This window comes from Eulemur rufifrons, chromosome 8 (genome assembly GCF_041146395.1).
Source record: "Eulemur rufifrons isolate Redbay chromosome 8, OSU_ERuf_1, whole genome shotgun sequence".
Taxonomy (NCBI): domain Eukaryota; kingdom Metazoa; phylum Chordata; class Mammalia; order Primates; family Lemuridae; genus Eulemur; species Eulemur rufifrons.
Window position 1 is genome coordinate 45081621 of NC_090990.1, and position 25895 is coordinate 45107515.

A 25895-nucleotide genomic window follows, 5' to 3' on the forward strand; every position below is an offset into this window, starting at 1 on the left:
CTAGGGAGCCTTCTCTGACATCAGCCACCTTCCTATTACCAGGCTGAGCCATGTGCCCCTCTGTTGTGGCCAAGCATTCCTGCTTTTGCTGGTTTTCCTCACATAGCACTGGCACATGTTGTAGCCAACAGCTTTCGTGTCCACCTTCACTAGCAGATTGTGAGCTTTGTCTTCTCACTCACCTCTGTATGCCTGGTGCCCAGCACAGCACCAAGCACAGCGAGGTGTTTGTGTTTGTTGAACTGACAAGTGGATGGATGGATGGATGAGGATGACAAATGACTCCTTATTGGGATCTCAGAGAGGGCTGAGGGAATCCATGGTGTTGTCTAAGTGGCATTCTCAGAGTGAGAGAGACTGAACCAGGAGGTAGATGCCAGTGGGCATATATTTTCTGACATTCTAAGTACCAGAAGCTACCAACAGACCAATTGTAGATGAGGGTCAGTATTGGAAGGAAGTCTAAGTGGTATTTGGGTAAGAGCATTACCAAGGCAATCTGGACATATTCTTGAAAATCCATTCAAACTATTCACTGAGCCCTAACGTATGGTAGGTTCTCAGCAAATATTTGTTGAATAAAAAAGACAGTAATATACAGGGTTGAACTCTTCTTTTCCCTCCCCAAACACAAGAGGCGCAGGGTAAGTGGAAGCTCCAGAAGGAAGCTGCACCCAGGCCATTACCGGTTCCTCCACGCAGCCTGGGGTTGGAGGCAGGGAGTCCTCACAGACATTGGACCATATCTTGTATCCAACCCTTATGTTGATCCTGCAAAGTAGGTATTTATTGGGTCTGGGAAGATCTGTGTTTAAGTCATGGCTATATCATTCTTTTGCTGAGCCTCACCTCTTCATTCATAAAGCACCTCAGAGGGCGTCACAGGTATTAGGTTAGATCACAGAACCTGGCCCACACCATGTGTTCAATATTGAGAATTCCCTTCTCTTCCTTTAGGCTCAGTGAACCTTGGCATGAGGCATCGGGAAATAAATCCCAAGCTTCACAGTGTGTGGGAACAAAGTTTCTTGCACTGTTGCCAGCCTGGCTTTTGGAATGGGGCAGACCTGCTGCTGGAAGCAGGATGATAACACAGAACACAAAAGTACTGACAGGTCTAGCGAGGAATGGCCACCAAGAACTGTGCAGAGGGAAGGCAGGGCCTCATCTTTGTCCCCAGCTCCTTGTGTACCTTTAGCAAAGTCACAGAACTGCTCTGAGTCTCAGCATCCTCATCTACAAATGGTCACCATTCTTCTTGCATTCCCCCCCCCCCCATGCTTGGCCATTCTTATGTGTTGTTCTAGGAGAGAGGGCTCACTTGGAAACATACCCTAGACAATACGCCATAACTGTGATGCATAGACCATCACAGTTGACCTGGTCAGAAATCAATCCCTCCAGGAGGTAGGAATAATAATGAACCCCAAATGCTCCTTCCAGAGGCAGAATGTAGGTCGGATCTCAGGCTCTGGAAGCTTCCATTGTGCATTGGACTTTGTTCTAGGTCTGGCTGTGAAATAGCAGGGGTCTAGTTAGATTGGGCCTTCTGCACCTCAAGTGAGCTGGGAAAGATGTTGATGTGATTATAAGTGTGATCATGGTTATAAAAGAGCAGAGAAAATGAATCCAGTTTGGGGGTAGTGGTGTCTTGTCTCTTCTTTTCTGCCATTGAGTTAATGAGGCCAAGACCGGGCAACTTCTCAGATCCTTTATAACCAAAATATTCTGCCATTCATAGTATCTAATACTTTAAAGGGGCCACCAGTCTTTCCAATCATGGATATATTTTCAACCATCTTGAGTGCTTCTAAGGACAGGAAGCTGCCAACCTTATAAAGCAGCCCACTTCATTGTTCATTAGTTCTGCTGGTTAGTATGTCCTTTCTTGGGTTGAACCAAAATACATCTCTCTATAACTTCTCCTATTTCTCTCCCTACTCCTGGCTACTCAAAGAGCAGAATACCTCTCCCACCTGCCTTTCTGTTCCTTCACTCTCTTTCCCACATGCTGAATAAAAGGGCAGGTGCTTCCATGGCTGAGTAAAGAGTAAAAAGTAATGTTAACCAAGGTCAGCCCTGGTGGGAATAGTTGACATGGCTAAATTGGGATGGGCTGTTTCTCAGCTGTACACAAATATGGAGTTAAAAATGAAAGGTGTAAGTCGGGGTTTGCTATATGAAAAGTTTTATATAGTAAGGTACATTTGATTTAGATTTTTCAGGATAAAAAGGAATTCAACAGATAAAAGTGAAAGAAAAGAATATTGTAAGAAGAGAAAATTGCATGTGCGAAGGCAAAAAGAAAATCATGAACCTGCATAATGTCTTTAGGAAACAATGAGCTGTCCATGTGGCTGAAATAAAGATAGAGAAACAGAGGCAAATGAGGCAGGAGGGATGGGCAATGGTGAGACAAAGGAATGCAATGAGATGTTTATTTCTAGCAAGATGTTAGCTAACTACAGTTGATCTTACTTGGTGGGTCATGGCAGCCATGTATTAATAGTTAGTATGTAGTTTACGGACATTTAAAAAAATTATTCAACAATATTTATTTGATGTCCCCTCTAAGCTAGGTCCTATTCAGGGCCCTGACATTTTTGCAGCACAGGTCCTGGGACATAATATATGCTTAATAGGTACTTGTTGAATCAATGAATGTGATAGGTGGCTTGGAAGACTTCAGGTACTGGAACTTCATCTGGGACAGCATTTCCCAGAGTGTCTTACATAGAACACTAGTTCTGAGGGATGCTAAAATGTTATTTGAAAACAAAAAGTAATTTGGTCAAATAAATTTGGATTAAACAAGGGTAAGAGGGTTTTTTATTTGGTTTTGTTTTAATAGCATTATGCTTTTGACATTGAGATTCACCAAGGGGGAAGGGATGGAGCCTATGGTGTTTCCCAAACTTACTAGAACATGGAATACCCAATACCCATGATGAGAAAAGGATATCAAATCCTGGCTTTTGGAGAAGGAGGGGAGAGAATATCTAACCTAGGGTGTTTGTGTGTGTTGGTGGGAGGGGACAGCGAATCTTGAAAAATTGTCAGGTAGAAGAGAGACTATATGTGCCTTGTATTTACTCTCCCTTTTCCTGGAAAGGTCATCTCCCTTCACTCACCTGGAAAAATCCAATTCAACATTCCATAAGTGAGCACAAGTGTCTTCTTCCCCAGGAAGCTCCCTGATTCCCTCAGGTGGAGACATTTATTCCCTTTCTTGTACATTTGTTATTCCCAGGGTAAATCTAAGAAAGTGCTTATCATACACATACAATTATTCATCTGCTTGCTGTTGTAGGTTGAATTGCATCCCTGCATGAACATTCTCTTGGAACATTATTTGGAACTAATCTTCACCGAGGTGATCAAGTTAAAATGAGGTCATCTGGTGGGCCCTAAGTCAATATGACTGGCATCCTTATAAAAAGGGGAAATTTGGACACAGAGACAGACACACACTCAAAAAGAACATCATGTGAAGATGAAGATCAAGACCATGCATCTACAAGCCAGGGAATACCAAAATTGTCAGCAAACCACATGAAGTTAGGGAAGAGCCATAGAACAGGTTCTCCCTCATAGCTTTCAGAAGGACTCAATCCTTCTGCTGATACCTTCCTTGACTGTGAACTTGCAGAGTCTAGAGCTGTCAGGCAATAAATACATTTATGTTGTTTAAGCCACCACTTTGTAGTATTTGGTTACAATAGCACTAATAGGCAAACTAATACACTTGCTTACACATCTATTCCCCCCAACTTTCCCTCTCCCCAACCCCCTTCCTGACTTGAGTCAGTTCTGGAGGACAGAAATAAGGTTTTTCTTTCTTTTGTTCTTTCTTTTTAATTATCTCTGATGTCCAGAAAGGCCAGGGTTAGTGAAGTTGTTGTTACAATTGTTGATCAAATTTTACATTCTCTTTGGCCACAAGGGACAGTAGAAAAGGGATTAAAAGAGCAACTGATTTTAGAAGAACAAGTTGGAACTTTCCAGAGAGGAAAAGATGACAAGTGGTGAGACCCACATCCCTACAGGTGTTAAGCATGGGGAGGCTGAAGGAAACCCCATGTAGCATTGGTTCTGTGAGACTGTTGAGAGAAATCTTTGCTGGTTGTAATCTTCCAGGGACTGGCCTATTGATCAGCATTTGGAGTTTCAATGAGACAGAACCTGGCTAGTTGCCTCCCTCATGTATCTGTAGAAGATAGTGCGCGAGAGTGAGGTATGTGTTTTGAGCAAGAGCTTGGTTCAAGCACCAACTGCTCTTCACCGGGGAAGTCTCCATCAGCCTTTGTCAGAGCTCAATCTGCTTGTGAATTTGTCTGGAATCCATTCCCAGCAGCACCACCTGTTCTCGGTTATCTTACCTCTGGGCATCGCCACTGCCAGTTGGAATCCACCCATTGTCCAACCTGGATAAACTGAGTCTGAGGAGAGCCAGGGCAAGAGATAGGCAGGAGGAGGGTACAATATGCTAGAATTCTTGGCCAGGATGTGTCTGGGGAGGCCCCACCAAGCCTTCACACAGAACCTGCAGAGAGCATGTGGCTGAGCCAGAGCCATCTTGCACCCCAGGCAGTCTGATGGCTCCACAAATAATATTGATGCCTTTTGTTTGGAAACTCTTTGTGGAGGCTTCCCATTTCCCAACAAACCCACGCTTAAGGCTGGGCTCCCTCATGCCACTTTGCCTTTTGCGCAGTCCCGTGGCCAACTGTGCAGGCAGATGAGGGCCCCTGAATGCTAATGAGGGGGCATCTGGCATTCCCGAGGCGCGCTTGGCTCTGGGAACCCCGCCTTTGTTGCTAAGGAGCGTTGGAACTGTAGCTGAAAGGCTCTCACAAGAGCGGGGAGCGAGAAGAGGGAGAGAAGAAAGGAGAGCATTGGCTTTCAGAGCTTCATAGTTCTCTGGCCAGCTCCAAAGCTGTCCAATTTCTGATCCCAATTAGAATATCAAACCCTCCATTATTGTTTTTCTTAATGATCTTGGGAAATTCCTCTCAAGAGTCAGCGAGCACTTAGCAAACTCTTTGCACCATCTCCACGGTTGTGCTTCTGGAAGTGTGAATGTACCACACCAAAGAGGCCTGAAAACCGCCTTTATTCCAGTCCCCAGAAGGCAGTGAGGAAGCTGGAGAGTAAGAAGAGGCCAGAAAGCTGCTGAGTTTTCAAAATGATCACATGAGAACTCCATTCAGCAGACGTTTGCCAGGTGCAGCTGGGCTCTGTGCTGGACACAAAGACAAGACGATCTTGGCCCCAGCTTGCAGTTACCTCCAGACTTGCTGGGGAGACAGGCCACACGTAGTGAAGAGAATTCTATGGGTTATTTGCTCTAACTGTGAACTACACAGCATTGTTGAACTTGGAGTTATGCACGACTGGGTTCTAATCCTGGCTCAGTCACTCACTAGCTGTAAGTCCTTTGATAAGTACCTATGCTACCCTGAGCCTCAGTTTCCCATCTGTGTAACGGGCAGAGCAATACCAAGCTAGTTGGTATACTGTAGGGAGTAAGTGCAGGCCAGAGAATGAGTAACAGGAATGTGGACAACATCCTCTCTGCCCTCCAGGACCACACAGTCAGTGAGCCTAGAAGATGTCTGTACCTGCAAAAGGCACTCAACAATTTGGCCCATTGAATGGGGTAAAAAGAAATACCGTATCAGACTAAAATAAGCTAGTTTCCCCTTGTGGAGCTTGTCTATGTGCCAGGCAGAGTGCTAAGCAATTTGCACACTTATCTCATTTAATATGAATGACGCTCTTGGGTAGGCAGTGTATTGTTCAGGGTCATGCAGCTGGGAAATTCTGCCCAGCTGGGGAAGTCCTGCCTCTGTCATTCTTTCCATCTTTGAAGGCTGAGGCTCTTGGAGAGTTGGGGTTGACACCAAATCTCTCCAGAGATACTGTGGGCCAATAGTCCATTGCCTGCAGACATCCATTTAGAAAGGTTATGCCGGAGGAAATTGCTCAAGACCACAGATAACAGAGCCACGGGAAGGAACCTGTGGCCTTGGGGCCACATGTGGCCTTCTGTATCCTTGAGTGCAGCCTTTTGGCTGAATCCAAATTTTACAGAGCAAATCCTTTTAATAAAGGTATTTGTTCCATGGAGCTTGGATTTTGTCGAGGGGCCCTGCTTGGGGATCTGGAGGGCCACATGGGGCCTTGAGGCCACAGGTGACCAGACCTTCCCTATATGGTGTTTATTAGAATTTCACAATCACACAGCCACGGGGCTTATACGAAGTGCCACATATCTGAGAAAAAAGAGAGAAAATTAACAAATTTTCTACAAGCAAACCATGAAGTTCCAGCATAGAGATCATAGCAATATTCTGAAACATAATGACTTCATGGCATTTTCCTGTTTGTGTCCAGTAGTTGGCCTCATGCCCAGGCCTCATTTAACCTCTGCTATCACGTTGTCACCTTGATATCTGAGCTTTTCTCTATGACTTAAGTATAATTTTGGGTCTTTTAGTGTTTACTTAGAGAAAAACTAATGAGTATTAATATTATATATTTACTTGAGCAGGGTTCGAGTCTTGCAAATGAACACACACTCACACACACACACACACACACACGCACACACAGATTCTCTCCTGGACCAAACACTAATGAGGCTCCTCTGAGCTCTTTTTCAATGAGGCTCCATTTATGGGCATGTCTTCAAGAGCCCAATTTTAGCAAGAATCCTGCTAAATCAGTTTAGCCAGAATCTCCTACCCCTGATACCTGATCAAATCCCATCATCCCCAGGTGAAGTCTGAGCACCCCGCTGCCTTCAGCAGGAATCTTACTGCATCAATTTAGTCAGAATACCCCCTTACCTCTGATGCTTCTTCTTAGTAATTTCTATCCACCAGCTCCCCTCCCACTGCTCCTTGACTATAAATTCCCACTTTTCTTTGTTGTATTTAGAGTTGAGCCCCATATCCAATCTCTCTCCCCTGTTGAAAAACTGCATTGTAGTAGCCACTGTACCTATTGTGATAGTTCTGAATAAAGTCGTCTTTACCATTTTTTTTTATTTCAGCTTATTATGGGGGTACAAAAGTTCAGGTTATATATATTGCCCATGTACCGCCCATCTCCCCGAGTCAGAGCTTCAAGCATGTCCATTCTCCAGACAGTGCGCATTGCACTCATCATGTAGTTATACCCCCATCCCCTCCCCCCACCCTCATCCCCCCAAGTCAGAACATTCAAGCATGACCATTCCCCATTCTTTACCATTTTAACAAGAATTAGAATAAATTTTTCTTTAAAACACACACACACACACACACACACACATACACACACACACACACACACACATATCTTGGGGTAAAGCGGTGGAGAATTCCTGACAGCAGATTATTCAAGAGCAATTGTCTCTTGGTTCAGGAAGGAAGATACATCTCAAAATTTGTTCTTGCTATAGTGGTAGCCTGACCTCCCTATGCCGTTTCACACAGACCATTGTTCAAAGTCTTTTTTTAGAGTTCCTAAATGTTCCTCAGCTAAGGGCCATAGACAAGGCACATCTCTACTACATTGAAGGAACTGTCCAAATGGCATCGCTTCCAGTGTTCATAACACTCCTGCAAATAGGTACAATAACTTCCATTTTATAGATGAAGAAACTGAAGCCCAGGGAGATTAAGCAATCTGCCAAAGCTACTGCCTACTAAGTGCAAAAGCTGGATTTGGGGTGTTTTTAAGCCTTAGGCTTTTTTTACTTTTTGTGGAAATATGGGTGGGATGGTGGTGGGATGACCGTGGATCCAGATCTGACCAAGGTTACCCCACTTACAGAATTATTCATTCAGCCGACACCATAGGAGTGCAGGTTCTGCTTGACCTGTAGTCACACAACTTCAGGGCACCTTGCATGCTGCATTCTATGTAAATGGAGTCCCCTCTGTTTGTTAACTTGGTGGTACTGAGGCTATGTGTCAGGAACTAGGTGTCGGATATTAAGAATTGGGCAAGTTAAATCATTGCTATTCAGAATCTTCTGATTTAATCTAATAACCCTGCTTCAGGCTTAGGGCCTTGCTTTACCTGAACTGCCTCTCCAGCCCACTTCCCACGGAGATGAAGGGTAGAGTGGGACCTTCTAAGTCTCATTTGACCAGTGCCTCCCAGGAAGTACTATCGCTCTGGCAAATTATTAACTGGCACAACCAGTTAATAGTTTCTTACCCTTCTCTTCTCTGAGCCTCTGTTTCCTTATCTGTCAAATGGAGCTGTAAAATGTGTCTTACTGAAATGTCAGAGTTGCATGAAACGAAATATGGCAACTTGCTGAAACACAGTATTGCCCCATGCTTGTTAAATTGTCTGACCTAATGTTCCAATTTTCCTTACTTGGCATTTTGGTAGAATGAGAAAGCCTTGTCTGCTTGCTTACTCCTCTGACTTAAAAAGGCAGCTAGCAGGGTTCTAGAAAGATACGGAAGTGGTCATTTTGCCTCAAGTCATTTTTTTCCTGGGCAACTCAGGAATTATAAACACTAAATCATGTCAGACTGGAAGACTCTCAGAGAGTATTTATTTTAGTGGATCCGAATGGTTTTGTTCTAGAGGTTTTGTTCCTAAGACTTCATGAGATACCCCACTCTATAAATGGGTAAAAAGGGGTTCTTCCGCAGCCTTTCTATTTGATTTTCCCTTTGACCTACCTGGCTCATCCTGTCTCCTGCGCTGATTTGACAATTAATGTCCTGGTCACCAGTATCCTGCTTAGTGATGGTACTGGGGACACCTTGTCTCTGAGGCCCCAGGCTAGCGCTCCTTCAGTGAGCTCCTGCTAGCTGTGTGCTGTGATGTGTGTGTGACTGTGTGTTGTGTGGGAGGTGCAAAGTCAGGGGGATGTTAAGGACAGAAGAGCCATGTGAACTGGTGAAAAGTTTTGCCTGGTTTTCCTGCCCACAGAGCGGAGGATGTTACCTATTCCCAAAATCCTCAGCCCTAGGAGTCCTTTCTTAAAACTTCTATTCAGAACTCTTAGAAAATATCCCTGGAGACAGTGTAACATTGTCTAGTTTTGTACGGCAGAAAATATTGGACTTACTCAGAAAACTTCACTTGAAATTGTCCTCCTGCTGCTTAATATTAATATATTATTAATACCTTTATTTTTCTTATAATATGGAAATCCTCCTAGAATAATGACCAGGGGAAGGGATGAAATCATCCAAAAATGAGGTATTTAGGTCTACTATGGTACAGGCACTTGGGGAGTTGACAACATTTAGCATGTTTTTTACTATATGGAATTGTGGGGTTTGCAAAAACATAGTTTGATTAACAAAGTAGAAAAAACAATCAAACATGTAACATTAATAATAAGCTTTATTAGAATAAAGGGAGTTTTTGCCACAAAAGAAGAGAAAACCTAGTTTTCTCTGATCATTTTGCGCTACTTATGAGCAAGCATTATGGCCAGAAACCAGGTCTAAATCCAACGCATCTACAATAGCTGCAGCGGCCTCAACTCTGACAATGCCTCCACCACTACACTCGGGCTGGGGAGAAACACGTGTCTGGGTAAAAAGGGAGATAAGGGAAAACATCTGTTCTCACAATATGGGCTTGTTATCATAGCTCCTTTAAGTACTGCAGTGCTGGCTCCAAAAGCATATTTTCTCCTGAACGAAATCTCCGCAAGGCCTGGTCGATTTTCCGAGGGCTCAGGGACAGGTTGTAAATGAGATTGTAGTTGTGAATGAGGCGTCTAGCTCGTTCCTTCTCCAGGACTCCTGTGATTGGATGGGGTGGGTGGAGGGTTTTTTAAAGAGGAAGGGGAAAACAGAGAAAACTATGTTAGCTTGAATGCCTTCTGGGTAAAAACTAAATGCTATGATAATATTTTGCAACTTCAACCTTCTTAAAAATCAGGTGACACCTTAAAAAATTTTTTACAGTCCTGGATATGGGTCATAGATTTCAGGAGTAATTTGAAGTTGATTAGAGGAGAGAGAGGATGAGATGGGGAGATGGAGTGCAATCAAATCCATAGATACACTCTAAAGCAAATTAAACTTGTTCTTTGTAGCTATAAAGCTTTTTAAGGCCAATTTTTGAAACAGCTAGGGTGCCTGCTAAAAGTAATTCCTAATTGTTCTAGCTTCTTTTTATCTTGTTGAAGTATCCAAACAGGTTCCTAAACATGCAGCATTTAAACAGCTGATTTTTTTAGTGCATTTTTGGAAATGTATTTATAGACCTTCCTTGGTATCCATGGGATTGAGTCCAGGACCCCCATGGATACCAAAATCTATAGGTGCTCAAGTCTCTAATATAAAATGGCATAGTATTTGCATATAATCTATGCATATCCTTCCATATACTTTAAATCAGCAGTCTCCAATCTTTTTGGCACCAGGGACCAGTTTCATGGAAGACAATTTTTCTATGAACAAGAGTGGGGGGGTGGTCTAATAAATTAGAAATTATTGAAATATATACCATTTAGTGCATAATTAAAAATTAAAAGGAATATTAATGCATGTAGGAATCACAGTGGTATTTTCTATCTTTTAAACTTTGCCATTGATAGAGGATTCCTAGAGTCAAACAAAAGTCCACTGACTGAAATTTGTATCTGTCCGATTTACTCTGTCATTAGGGGGTGCCCAGAACAGCTGCATAAAATAGGCCGTACAATCCATCTTAGCATTGGAAAGCCTGTCTTCTCCAACCAGAACCAAAATGAATGAAATAATAAGAACCTGTTTAACATCCATGTCATTTTACAGGGTTACGAAGAACTTTCAAATCTCTTACCTCATGAGATCCTTTTTCACATCTGGGCGGTATGTTTTATTACTATCAGTCTTGTTTTATAAACGAGGCAATAGGCTCAGAGAATGTGAGTGACTGGCTTTTAGGGATCAGTAATTGGTGGAGTCTGGACTTGAATCGATATCTTCTGATTCAAAAACAAAACAAAACAAGCAAAACCTGTGCTCTTTCTAGTATGTTGTAAGACTTGGTGTGGTGGGAAGTCAGATAGAGCTGGGTTTGAATTATGGCTTAACTTCCTACTGGCTATCATTTTATCACTTTGAGCCTGGCTTTCCTTTCTGTAAATAAGGATACCAATCCCTTCCACACGTGGTTGACGTGACAATTTAGCAATGCAGTGTCCGTGGAGTCTAGGCCTGTACCGAGAGTGTCCTTTAAGGCTCTCATTGCAGTCTGCCTCCTTGAACTCTAAAATATTTTCTATTTAGCTTTTAGTTCACTGGGAAAATTCCAAATGCATCATTTGCCCAGACATTTATCTCAACTACACTTTTGTCTTTAGAAAACATGACCAGTTATTCATGATTATTCCTTCTCCCTTCTCCTCAAGGCTATTTTCTTGACAACCCCCATTAGAAAATAAGCACACTGGGTTCCCAGAAATGCTGATTTGATGATGGATGGTCTGCCCTCATCCTGGATGAAGAACGCCCTGGCCTACATATTTCCTCGCACATCATAAAGAACAGTGATTCATCCGTGGGCAAAGTAGGTATCATCTGCTCAGCATCTAGAATGGGGCCGTGGTGGTCTGCTAAATACTGTGGTTAATAAACCAACCCAGTGACCTCAGTTAGTCTCTTTCCTCATTAAAGACAGTTGTAGATGTTTTCAGATCTGGCTGACACATTCCTTGGCTGTTGAGGAACGAATGAATTTCATAGAAACAGAGAAAACAGACATAAATAGTGAAGAGGCCATGAGAAAGGCATTTCAGATCCGTCAGAATCTGCCTCCAAAATCAACAAACTCTGTTTTGACTCAGAACAGTTCAGAAGTATGAGAAAGGTCCCAGTCCTTGGGGAATCTCTTAGCCACTAAGTTTATGATCCATCCATTTATCATCAAAGCTCGGTATGTGTCTTTAAAAATGTCTTTTCTTGGTGTTCTTAATTTTGCTTTGTTTCTGTTTGTCACCCCACCATCACTCTCACGGTCCTGGTACAAACACCTAGACTCAGGGTTATTTCAATAACCTGTTAATTTCCCTTTCCCCAGTATCCTCCCTAAATAATCCATCTCAGCTTTCGCTATCTTGTCTTCTGGATGAAACTTTGGTGAATACTGGGCAGAGAATGAAGCCTCATTCTAGCCCCCAGGATTCACAGCAGGGTCCAACTTTATCACACACCCAACTTGGACCTCCAGGCCTGTCTTGCTGTCTGTCTTCTGCATCATACTCATTCTCACCTTCTAACTCTTGCAGAATATGGTTTCAAACTATCCAAAGTCTACCTGGCCTCAAGTCTCAGTTTAAGCTCTCTCCGTCCCATGGAGCCCACTCTGGGTACCACAGCTCACATTAGAAGGTGAGCTTCCTTTCATATCTTCTCTCTTTCCTTTTGACTCTTTAACTCTCATTTGTGCCTTCAATGATAATACTTTACTACACACTGTCTTTTAATGTTTTTTAAACTGGCATTGAATTCTCACCAGTCTCTGTGTCTTACTTAAAAGTAAGTTCCTTGAGGCCAGAGAGACCATGTTTCATCCTTTCTGGTTTTTCTACTGGTCCAGCCTCTAACCCAGTGCTAGGCTCATAACAGATTTTAAATTTAAATAACTTTATAATTCATCTAGATTAATCATTCACTTAATGTTTTCAGGTCTCCCCCCCCTTTCGTATAATTATCTTGGATTTTGCATGGTAGTTATACTTCATGTGGTCTACAATTAAGTTGCTTTGGAAATTCCAAACAAAAGAAAAAAAAAGGATAACAAAAGCACACAAAGAGAATGAAAAGACAGACATTGCTACTGTTACATGATTACTTCTAGAGAGTACTAATGTGTGCACTAACTCTTCACGAGCCACACTGTGTGAGTTAGGACAGGTTCAGTCCTCTTCACTTTTTGTACCTGCTCCCTCTTTTCCTTTCTCCATGTCTCTGATCTGGTTGTAGACGTCATTCTCCCTCCTCCCTGCTTTCTCTTATTTCACTTTCTCCTTCATTCTGCACTTAGCCACCAAAGATCTTTCTGAAGTGCAACTTCATCACACCACTCCTCTGCTTAGAAACTCTTAGTGCCACTCACTGTCTTTGCATTAAGTCCAAATTCCTTGGACTGGCATTTAAAACCTTTCAATATCTGCTCCCATTCTATATTTCTATCTTTATCATTTCATATTCTTTTGGATAGTCTCTATATCTTATCCAAACCGAACTCCTTGCATTGAGCTTCACACGTAGTGTTTGCACCTTTGCCAAAAAACGCCATCTCATTCCTTTGAATCCAAACTGCACTTGATGTTTAGTGATCAATTTAACATTAACATAGCCTTCCCTGGTCACCTCACCAGGAAGAAATTCTCCTTTCCCTGCATGCCTACATAGAGGCACACTCTAAGTGCATTTATCAGCTTCCGTCTTGGATGTAGTTATTTATGTACATTGGTTCATTTATTTGTTCCCTCAAAAAACATTGAACAGAATTATGCAAGGCACCAGGGATAAAAAAGGAATACAGTCTACTGGTGAGATAGTAATAAGCCCCCAAATAAAAATATACAATATATTAAATATGATAATGAATGTTAAAGAACCAGAGAGGCCAGAAGAAAGCTGGCCTAGATCTGTTTGGAAAGTCTCAGAAGAGTAGTGTTTGAATTCTAACGTAAAAGATGTTTAGGCATTAATGAGTCAGGTGGGCAAGATGGGGACCTGGCAGGAGGTGGGGTAGGAAGAGGAGAGACAGACAGCTCAGATGGAAAGCCTGGGGTTAGAAAAGGCACAGGCACACTAGAAGGCAAGGCGTGTTTGAGGAAAGGCAAGTTATTCGTTATGAGTGGGTAGGACATGCAGAGAGAATAGCAATGGTAGGAGAAGGTATTCATCAGGTGGAAGGGACAAGATTTTTACCTTGCTAAGGAGTTTAGACTTCATCCTGTTAGCAGTCAAGAGCCCCCCAAGTATTTTAATCAGGGGAATTATGAAATTGGGTTTGGGTTAGACTTTTGGTAACAGAGTGGAGGAAGAATTGGGGACCTAAGGAGATTATAAGCAACCTGGTAGGGAATGCATGTCTGATTTATTTTTGTATTTCCTGATTGTGCTTAGCACAGTGCCAGCCACATGGTTTATACAAAAATTGTAGTATTTATTCAAGAAGTGAAAGAAAACGAAGTGCCTACTTTTAGACTTGGACACAAATAGAAAAGTATGTGACCTTTAAACTTCATACCTCACCTGTGTTACTCAGATCACACAGGTAGAGGGCATTTTCCAGCTTCCTGAACCTGTCTATCCACGTCTCACTGTCTTCAGACTCATTCTTCATGGCTGGACTCATGAAAGGCTGGGAGGTAGGCCTGATCTTCAAGGAGCCTGGAGGATCTTTTGGGGCTAAAGTTTCAGCAGGAGGGTTTTCTGGCTGCAGCCCCTCTTCTGGAGTTTTCTACCAAAACAACAGAAACATTTCTCTGGCAACACATTCACCACCCAGAGCTTCTCCAATCTCTTGGCCAAAGATGAGGCCACACAACTAGCAAGATTTATTGCAAGGTATGGCTTTGGAAAGCTAGGAGGATGAGTTTCAAATCCTCAGTGCCATAGGACCGTATCTGCCAAATCTTGCTGGATAGAAACATGTTAAGATTTTTTTGTTGTTGTTATTAAGAGAAGGGTGACATCATGACTTTTATTCAGTTTTCATTTCTGACTTGCACAAAGCAAAAGATTTTGTAATTGCGTGGGACTTTTCATGATGTTCTACTCTGTTTTGTGTTAATGCTAGTGTGATCTGTGGGGAATGGGCTTCCTCCAATGCTCGTCACTTGGTAGGAAAACCTCTGGATCATGAGTGTGAGGTTTTTGACAAAAGAGTGATTGAAACAATAGTGATGTTATTTTAGTCCTGTGGGCCCATCTTAAAGGCTGTTAAAGCACTTCTAGTCTGCCTGTTCTGTGCATTTAACAGAGGAAGCTGAGCCTCCCCCTGACCCCTCCCCCCAAATGTGAGTGATTCACTAAGATCACACAGACCTCATGGTAGACCCAAGACTAGAAGTAGGACATAGAGGTTATATCTAGCTCATCTTGATATGCTAACCTCATGGCCAGTGTAAAATAGAGATATTTTTAGAATAAAATAGACAAATGAGTCCCAGCAGTGCCATGCAAGGCATCCTGCCATGTACCATGTGGAGAGAGTGAGCGACTGCTATTTGATCTCCCCAGCCCTAATTTTCCAGGGATTGCCCCTCCTGCCCATATATGTGGTTATAGAGAGAACCGCCATGTTCTATTTGCATAGTTCAGGACTGGGCATCTAATGCAAATGGGCCAATAATCCCGTTGTCCAGGAATTTTGGAACTATTTGTGAGAGACAAATGGAGATGATTCTGTGTGAGAAGTTGGAACTCCAGCAAGCTTTCCACTCTATGTACTGGAAATGAGGAAAAGCTGGTCTGTAGAGAGAGAGACAGAGAGAGAGAAAGAGTGCAGTTGACAACAGAGAGAAAAGATTTAGGAAGTCTTGATGGTGTTAGAGTCTCCCGTTTTAGTTCATTGTTGCTCGTCTGCCCTTAGGTAGCACACTATGCTTCTCTATTCTTCTCGTAAATTAAGCTAGGAGAGTTGGTTCTGTTCATTGCAATCTAAATATTCCTAACTAATTCACCATAAAATTATGCCTCTAACTTTTGTATACCATCTGTGCTCCTCCAACTTTCAAATGTCTGAATTTTTCCAATTTTGTACCTTTGTCTCAAACTTCTCACATATAAGCTGTGAAAATCCCAGAGCCCTAAAGAATAGTAAGTGCAATAAGAAGCCAAGTTCTGAGTTGGTTAACAAATGGATTAAGCTGCTTCTGGGGAATTTAAAGAATTCTTTTGTTTGAAATAATAGAATGCTATATGAAATTGTAGCCACATGGATGACAAATAACCAGTGAGTTTTAAGGGATTCAGATAAAAGGAATTGTATTGCGATAAAATAAATTTGGGGAAAAGTAGAAAGTTTCTAAATAGTAAATTAGAATAGTGATTCTTATATATTTTTTTAGAGCTTTGAGCCACTTTAGAAGTCTGATTAAAGCTTTAGAAAATCTGCCCAGGCTAATGCACATTGCGTACATTTTGGTGGATAATTTTAGAGAGATCAAAATTGCCCTTGGATCTGAGAAATTAATTTTATTAATAAATAAGTGTATATATCTTCAGATAGTTAGTTCAGCACTCTCTTTGGCTATTAAAGATAAGGGAAAGGGGATATTTGTATGGACCTGAATTAGGCTAAGTTTCTAATAAAGTAAAACACACCCTATACTGTTTTGGTCCCACTGTGTCAGGATGAAGTTCAAACTTCTTGCTTGTCACACAAAAACATTTATGTGCCTGCTCTTGCTTCTGTCTCCAGATTATCTTCTTTTAATCCTACATCTTTTTCTCCATGCACATAAAACCTGAAAAAGTGAAGCTGCTTTATGCCTTTATAATGCTATTACCTCTGTTACAAAAACCCTTCTTGCCACCTATGCCTTGATTGTTTAGCTTCCTACTCATTCTTCAAGACCCAGTTCATAGTCTCCTTCTTGTGGGAAGCCTTTCCTGAGAGCCCTGGACTGGGCGAGAAGTGATTCTTTGTAGCCTCTTTACCCATCACAGCATTTATCACTGGATATTGGATTTGTCTGAGTATCTCCTCGGAGGCTGAGCCTGTGAGATAGTTATTTTTGTATGCTTGGAGTCTGGTTAGTGACTGGCACACAGTAGGTTCCCAAGACATGCTTAGTGGTTGAATAAGTGAATGAGTGAATACATGATTTTCTCTGAGACAATAGGAAAATTGCTTTCCCAACCTTCTGCTTCAATTTCTCCTTCTAAAAAGTGGGACAATGAATTCTGTTTATACAGGAATGTGAGAAGAATCACTTATCTCAGAGATGCAATAAAATCCCTAAACAAGAGGCAAAATAAAAGAGCAAGTATATTTTTTATAATCTTATTCACAACAGACTTAACACTCACGGAGAAAAGCATTTGCTGTTGTTTCTTGCATGGCAAGAGGCTTGCCAAAATGGATACTATTTTCTAAAATATTTCAACGTGTGAAGTGCATGAAGAGGCCTCCCATCATTTTAAGATGAATTATGTTCTAATCTGGGCATTTAAAAAACAACAACAACAGAAAAACTCAGGCTGTTTTTCAATTCTGTCTATAACTTTTCCTGGCTAAATGCTGGGAATATTAAAACGCATTTTAACTGCTTGCCAGATTTTCCTTTTTTTTTACTCAGAGAGCCTATTACATTTTAAAATGTGATGTCTGGGGAAAAGGTCATTCTCAGTTTCTGGAAGCCAGAATTAAGATGTTAAAATAGGTCTCCTAACCACCTTTATTTTGATGGCAGTTGGTGGATAGGTCACAAGCTTTGGAAGGACACCCATACACATGCTACAAGTCCAATTTCTTGGGGCAGTTGGCAAGCCCACCACCAAGCGATGGCAAGAGGTTTTGCATACCAGGTAGGACAAGAACCAACCCACACTCTGGGAGTTCTTTGGCCTCCCTTCTCTGCCTGAGGAGCGTCTCAAAGTTAAAGACAGTCTGACATCAAGGGGTTGGGTGGAAATCAAAAACCCACAGGGGAGGGCCCCACCCAGCATCAGAGAAGAGAAGGCCAAGGATCTGTGAAAACCTTCCCCAAACTCTGTATACCTCAGGTGCATACCATATGTTCAGTGTTGCTTTGAGACGTCTCAGGGACTTTAGGCTCCACTAGAGTGGCAGGGGCTTCCTTTTCATTCTTCCCTGAATGAGAAAGAAAGAAATGGAAGGGTTTAGTTCAGTTTCTTTGTTTAACACACACATATACACCAGGTGAAGAAAACACTGAGGCTCTGCTGTGTGGCTGGTGCTGTGTTCAGTAATGGGGACACACAGATAAATAAGAAACACCTGGTTCCCACCCTGGTGGACCTTAGATTGGGGAGATAGATGATGCTAATTACTCAAAACTAGTATTTAATTACAAGCTGCTGTAAATACTACAAAAGAAAACATGGAGATAGGAAAGTATTTAAACTTATTTCGGGGCAGGGGTAGGAGTGGTGGGATGTAGGAACAGCTTCTTGGAGAAAGTGACACAAATTGGCACCTGAAGAATGCATAGGATTTATTCAGGAAAGATGATGTTGGTGATGCTCATGGAGCAGAGAACTGTAGATAAGCAGAGACAACAGCCTGCAGGAAGGCCCTGAATCAGAAAGCCTTTTATAGCTAAGAGAGTGGGAAGCAGCCTCTTCCCATGGCCCTGCTTGTTAAGAAGCTCTGCCCCTCCCTCCATGCAGGTGTGTGCCTGAAGGATCAGGTGCAGCCTTTCTCTTCCTCCTTCCTTGCTCCTTTCCTGTATGGAAAGAGGTTTGAACAGCGTCATCCCTAACCCAGGGGATTCTACTGTCCAGGTACTACTTGCCGCAGGCTGCTGCCATCATGAATAGAAGAGATTTCCTTAGGATGCAGGAAAAAGACATGAAGACCTGCTGAAGTCCTCTAAGGTTGGTATCATCCTTAGCACCCTTCCTATGACTTGGTGACTTATTTATTTATTTTGCAAGTCCGTGTGACAACCACATAGCCCAGATTTCTGGGAGCCTCAGCTTCAATATTCGGTGCATAATTCAAATATGCCATTAACAAATATATATTATTTCTAAGTTGGGTCTCACTATTTTTAATAAAAGTTATTCAATCAATGATTTTTTTTTTTAAAAAGGTAAAGGAAGCCTGGATAACAGAGTGGTTGAGAGTATAGACTGGGAAACCAGATGCCTTGGATTCGAATCCTGACTCCTTTATTAGTCGCATGACCTTGGGCAATTTACTTGTCCTCTCCGTGTCTCAGTTTGCTCTTCTGTAAAATGGGGATAATAAAACCCATAGGCCATTATGAGAATTAATGGATTAAAAAGTGCAAAGCAAGTACCTGGAACATAGAAAATGCTCAATAAATGTTAACAGTGTTATTTAGCTAAGGATTTTTTCATAAAGTCACATATCAGATTTAAACACCTTTAATTGGACAGACTTTTTAACATTGCACCTATGAATTATTATGCATCTTCTCCCTCAGTTTCCTGATGGAGAAGACAGTGTGATTTCCTAATCTTTTCTGAAGCGCTGGAACTCAGCTTTAGGATGAGTGCTCAAAGCATGCTTGTTGAATGAATGAATGATGATATACCCTAATTTGGAGTTTGGAAAATAAAGTCACTGAATACACAGTTCCATTTCTCCGATTCCTTTTCCAATCCTTGGAGAGGAGAGATTTTTCTATGCATTTCTTTATACTCTCAAACTTACCCCAGATGCTATATAGTGTAAACCTTAATAGATGCTTAATGAGGATCATGATGGCAGCCAGTAAGGGCAGCCTCTTTAGGGCAGATCTTATTTGATCAGCTGAACATTTAAGCTGTCTTGAGAACTCATCATCACCTAGTAGCATTGGCCCTGGCTTATTTCACTCAGTTTGAAAAGAAAAGCTTTCTGTTTATTGCAGGGGGAAAAAGATTCAAATTACTCTCAATAATAGAATTCTCCAGTTGAAGGGATTCTAGAAGTATATGGAAAAAGGGGAGGAAGATGAACTTTGGTATCCGCCCTGAAGGCTAACCCTGATGCTTCCCTTTACCAGCTGTAAGCTTTTGGATCCTAATTCTTTCATTTGTCAAATTACAGCAGTTTGCTGTAATATTGTGGAGATAAAAAAAATTACCTACATAAAATACTTAACATATGGAAGATGTTCAATACAAGATATTATTATTTTTTGTTGTGTTATTATTATTATTTCACCTTAAGCAAATCTAGTTTCCCTAGAGAAGAGGATCTAATGTTAATTAGGATGTGCCAGGCATTTTTCTTCCAGGCACTGTTCAATGTATTATCTTTTTAAGAATAAGATCTAGAACCAGACCTAGTTACTTTCTACTGTCTGCACTTCTAAAAGTTACATTAGGAGAAAATATCTGCTAGTTCGCTAGGTCTCTTTTAAGCTTCTCTTTCTCCTTCCTAATACCTAATAGCATATAAAAAGGTAATGGTTTGCACATGTAAAAATTGTTTGAAAAACCTGAGGCAGAGCTCATTTTTTTTTCTTTCTAACACAGCAAGAAGGATGAATAATAACCATCTGTCTAGTCTGCCAGTTGAAGATTTGTACTGGAGGAAATAAGCCAAGCTGGCTTCTAGAGATTTCCAGGTGTGGGAAGGGCCAGGTTTTACAGGGCTTCCAGTGGATTCTGAGAGTTCCACAGCCAGCCCTCCTGTCTGCTCCCACTAATGACTTGAAATCAGTGGTCTTGAAATCACTGGCTGCACATTAGACCCACCTGTGCAGCTTTAAAAATTACCAATGCTCAGGTGTCACACTAGACCAATTAAATCAGAATCTCAGGGGGAGAGAACCCAGCTCAGACTTTTAAAAAAAATTACCTAGGTGATTCTAAAGAGAAACTGGGTAGAGAACAACTGATTTAAATAAAAGCTTCTGGCCTCACTGGACCTACCAAATGAAGCTTTTGTGAGAAGGAAATTATTAATAAAATATGTCAAATATCTGTAAATGGAAGATGTTTCCACATAATCTAAAAAATAACCCTGTAAGGTAGTTTTCCTCATTTGACAGATGAGGAAACTGAGGCAATGGAAGTTTCAGTTATGTGCTTAAGATAATAGAGGTAGAGTTAGGTCTGTGATTCTAACTCTTTCATTCATTTAACACATATCTGGGAGGTGCATACTATATGCTAGGCACTGTCCTAGGCAGTGTGATACAACAATGAACAAGACAGAATCTTTCTTCTCATGGAGTGTGCATGCTAGTGGTGAGAGCAAACAGAGGTGCATAAAATAATGCCAGGTATCGATAAGCTTAAACACAACTAAAACCCATTATGGATAGGAAATTCACCAAAGGTCTCTTTGAAGAAGTGACATTAAAATAGAACCAAGTGTGGAGGAGAAACAAAGGAGCGAGTCATGAAAATATACAGGGCAAGGGCATTCAAGAAAAATGTTACAGCAACGGCAATGGCCATGAGGTAGGAGTGTCTGGTGCATTCCGGCTAAGAGGAGAGCCTCAATGAGGCAGAATGGAAAGGAAAGAGAAGTGGGTTGAATGTTCACAGAGCCAAAAAGCCCCATGAACCATGTCATGTGACTGAAGTTGGGTTTTTTTTTTCTTTCTCTTTTTTGCTTCCCAGCATTCATTCCTTCTCTGATGATTCTCCCTATCATGATTGCTCTTTACTTTCTGCTTCTTCTTCTTCCTCTCCTCATTCACAGGCTCCACAGTGAAGAAATTGAAATTTGGGGTCATGCTTCCTTTTTATGAAATACTACTTTAGACCTTATCATGTTTGGAGGGGCTTAAGCTCTTTTGTGTTTATCTTAGTGGGAGTTCACATTATTTCTTGGATCTGTGGCTAGATTTCTTTCATCACTTTTTGAAATTTCTCAGTCATAATTGCTTCAAATAATATTCTCTTTCTCCTATTCTTCTGTGACTTTAGTTACTTGTACCTTGGACGTTGTCACCTTTCCCCGTGTCTCTTATACACTTTTAATATATTACATCTTGATTTCTCATCCGTGCTTCAATCTGGATGTTTTCTACTGAACTATATTACAGTTCACTAGTCCTCTCTTCAGCTAGGTCCAGTCTTCTGTTAAACCTATCTATTGAGTTTTTAAAATTTAGTTTTTGTATTTTTAAGTCTATTTCTTTAAATCTTCTAGTTGTTCTTGCCAGGAGGTTTGGTCAGCTGGAACCTAGTCTATTCTTGTCATTAGTATAAGTCACAGATACTAAGTGTTTATGTGAAAATCACATGTACATTAAAAAACAAGTTCACAGGATTTTTGTAATTTAAAAAGAAATAAAGTTTATTATAAAGGAGTATATATGAAATGAATCATTTTCTTCAGGCTGTCGTAGTACCCTTGAGTGGAAAGGGGTCCCAGACAGGTGAAAATTCACAATTCTACACACTGCTACAGAGTAGCTTTCTTTAGTTTCTGTATAATGTTCCCCTTTCCCTTTTATAACGTTTACCTGTGGAGCTAAAGAGCAGGCAAATAAAATGGCTCACTCAGTGCATAGGGGCATTTTTATCACCATAGATCCAGAAGTGCAGAAATGGGAAGAGACTAAGACATTAGCTTTCTCAGTAAGCATTAGGCTGTCACGACAACAATGCAACAACAGCAATACCACCACAAAACTCTGTCGTTCTGGAGAGTACCATACTGTCTGGAAAAACTTAGTGAAATGTTACCTATTTTGTTTGTCAGACTCACAATCACCCTATGAGATCAATAGGACAGGTTTTTCTTTCTTTCTTTCTTTTTTTTTGCCCATTTTAGAGATGAGAAAAATGAGTCAGTCAGAAGTAAAATAAGTGTCTGAATATAACCATTATAAATAATCACTTAATTGCTATTTAGTGGTTATGTAGTTGCAAAAGGGAGACTTCAACCTATATTTTTCTGCTATGCCATGTGCTATGTGCTGAATTCTGTTCCCCCTAAATTTATATGTTGAAGCTCTAAACCCTAGTACTCAAAATGTGACTATATTTGGAGATGGGGCCTTTAAGAAGTGATTAAGTTAAAATCAGGCTGTTAGGGTAGGCTCTACTCCAATCTAACTGGTGTCTTTATAAGAAGAAGAAGTTTGAACCCATAGAGCACCAGGGATGCACACACAGAGGAAAGACCATGTAAGGATACAGCAAGTATCTGTCCAGAATCAGAAAAGAGCTACTGGCACAATGTTGCTCAACATTCTCAACATTCTCAACATTAGCCACGTGTGAAATGTCAAAGGTCAGATGAACAGCTACATGACATTCCTTCAGTGGTCTCAGCATTGGCCACACAGTGCTCCATGAGAGGCTCAAGCACAGCCACCTTCTTAGAGGTCTGAGTCCCAGACCATGTTGTGCTCCAAGAACCAGCTGTGTGGTGTTCCCTCTGAAATCCTTTCTCCAGCTGCTTGGCATTTTCTTAGAGATCCTAGAACCAGCTGTGTAGTAGCTCTAGCTCTGCCTAGATTCTATGATAGGACTGCTTTCTCTACATTCCCTCAGCTTTAAGGATGGCAGCTGCTTCCTACGGTCACTAATGTCTGGATTACTTCACTGTAGTGGATTGGATAGTGTCCCCCCAAAGCATATGCTCTTAATCACCGTAACCTGTGACTCTGACATTATTTGAAAACAAGGTGTTTTCAGATGTAATCAAGTTAAGATGAGGTCATTCTAGATTAGTGTAAGCCCTAAATCCAATGATGGGTATCTTTATAAGAGAAAAGAAAAGGATATTTGGATACAGAGACACAAAGGAGACATAGAAGGAAGAAGGCTTTGTGACGATGGAGGCAGAGATGGGAGTTATACAATAGTAGTTATGCAATACCGGGCCAAGGGAGGCCTGGAGCTACTAGAAGTTGAAAAAAGCAAGGCAGTACTCTTTTCTAGAGACTCAGAGGGAGAATAGCCCTGTTGACACTTTGATTTCGTATTTCTAGCCTGAAGAACTGTGAGAGAATAAATTTCTGTTGTTTTAAGCCAAAAAGATTGTGGTAATTTGTTATGGCAGCCCTGGGAAATGAAAACACTTACCATCCCCTCTTTGATCTTTCAGCCTGCTGATACTTGTATAACCAATCCCCTATAGTAAATTCCTTCTGTTTGAAATACTGAGTAAGGTTTCTGCTTTTCTACTTGAACATAGACTGATATATCAATTCTCCAACACACATACATTCGCGTACACACACACACTCAGTACCTTGTATTTTGAACCAAGGACTGATCAGTAAATGGTTGATAGATACAGTAAATAGAAAAACTACAACAGCAAATTAATATCAACGCATATTTTTCACCTGTCATATTTAAAACTTGTTAATTGCCAAATATTTTGCCCAATTCATCTTTACTAAGTGAAATTGCACTTAATAATATGTTTTAGAAATCTTCCTTAGTAGCCCAGCCATGTTATTTTATAGCTGCATAGTCTTACCAATTGGTTGTACTCTAATTTAATTAAATGGACCATGAAAGATCTTTTTGTTATTTCCATTTAAAAAAATATTTCCCCCAAAATGCTGTACTTAACATATATATATATACACACACACATGCACATATACATATACATATACACATATATATACACACACACATACCTCTTTGATGTTTTTTTGTTGTTGTTGTTGAAATGTCAGTAGAATAAATACCTAGCTGTGGGGTTCCTAGATCTAAGGGACTGTGCAACTGAAATTCTAATAAGCAATACCAATTTATTCTGTAAGTGTGTTGCATTCATCTTAAAGGGTTGCTATTAGAGAATGCCTCATGATAAAAGAAAACTTGGGGAATTATGCCGTCTTTGATCCTCCTGGCCTGAAAGAATAGCCATTAAGGCGATCCTGATCCTCACTCCTGTTTTCCCTTCACCGGGGAGCCATTTACATTTCTGGGAGGAATGAGATGAAACCCAAAAAGCAAACCACTCAAGCTAAGCAGCACAGTCAACAATAGCTCTGGGAAATGGGAGGTCTCTCAGGAGCAACAAAATAATGGAACTTACCTATAGGCAAATCAGCCAACAAATCAGAAGAAGCTCTGCTCAGCATCTCAACAAAATTCTGCCATCTGTGCAAGAAAAAGAAACATAATATTAGTGATCAATATCATTGCCCTGAAAGAATGTTCAGTGAAGCTGTAAGTTTATTGGTAGTATTATTAAAGAAGCTTTTTTGATACCTATAGCATTCAGGGTTCAATGCAGAAAATGAAAACTACTTTATATATCTTTATTAGAAAGGGCTTTGATATAAGGAATTAGGTACACACAAAATTATTGCAAGGCTATTGGAATGGAGGTGGGGATGTGCTGCTATGCTTAGGGTCAGGCTTCAACAGATGTGGTCCAGAGATCAGGGAACTATAGGAAAATCGGCTGATGTCTCAGTTGCCCCTAGTCATGAAATTTGGCAAGACAGGACAAAGCACTTTCTGGCCATGGGAAAAACTAATGCTTACCAGTTTCTGAAGTTGCTACTGCTATAGGAAAATAAATAAACAAACTGTCTCTGTGCCAGTGTCCTCCCACCCCTGCTTCTGCCTGTCAAATCTCATGCAATGGCATCTCACTGATAGGGCTTAAATCAGTTCTAGAGCATAGTGTCAAGGGGGTTTCAGAAATGTTTTTAGCCTTCACAAGTATGGGAAGGATTGCAGCACAGAAAAGAACACAGAAGGCAATAGGTATGGGTGCTGAGTGCTAGTGAGTTTAGTGAATTGCCCAGGCAGAAATTGTCTTGAGCAATATGTCTGCATGTGACGAGCAGATAGTCATTTAAAGCTTAAAAGTACTTTAGCAAAACTTTGGTAGTGAAAATCATTTATATCTGCTTGCCCAGCATCCACCCTCCATTTATACATAAATATGATCTTCTCTGGGATAATAGCTGCCCGTTTCCTTTCAGATACAGTGTGAATGAGGCTGTACCTAAAAGGTACATTCACACTGTTCCTAAAAGTCCCATACGCGGCCCTAGCCAATGTTGTGGCCCACCTTGTCTAATTAAGCCCAATCCATCTGTCTCCCCCTCCTTCTGCTCTCCCTTCTTCTCTTTCTTCTTCTACTCTGTCTCTAGCTCTGTCTTAATTTTTGGTTCTGGTACTTTTTGAAGTTTTATTTTCTACAAATTTCATGACTTACTAACATATTCTTTCAAAATATTTCTTTTCGCTTGTGTTAGCAAAGGGCAGTTTCTGTTGCTAGCAACCAAATTGCACCTAATAGATATTTTTTATCTTGGTCTTGCCCATCAGAAG

At 41.1% G+C, this 25895-nt stretch overlaps 1 protein-coding gene across 1 annotated transcript in view; it reads right to left on the bottom strand.

Annotated features, from left to right (window-relative positions):
• Window positions 1–9609: 9609 nt before the first annotated feature.
• The window catches only part of C8H1orf87 (chromosome 8 C1orf87 homolog), a 71455-nt gene continuing 55169 nt past the window's right edge, over window positions 9610–25895 (bottom strand). Inside the window, exons 8-11 of the mRNA XM_069478009.1 lie at window positions 24643–24707; window positions 17714–17793; window positions 14226–14433; window positions 9610–9770 (exon numbers count right to left, since the gene is read on the bottom strand). Coding sequence (XP_069334110.1) covers window positions 9610–9770; window positions 14226–14433; window positions 17714–17793; window positions 24643–24707 — 514 coding nt within the window. The remainder of the gene's footprint in view (window positions 9771–14225; window positions 14434–17713; window positions 17794–24642; window positions 24708–25895) is intronic.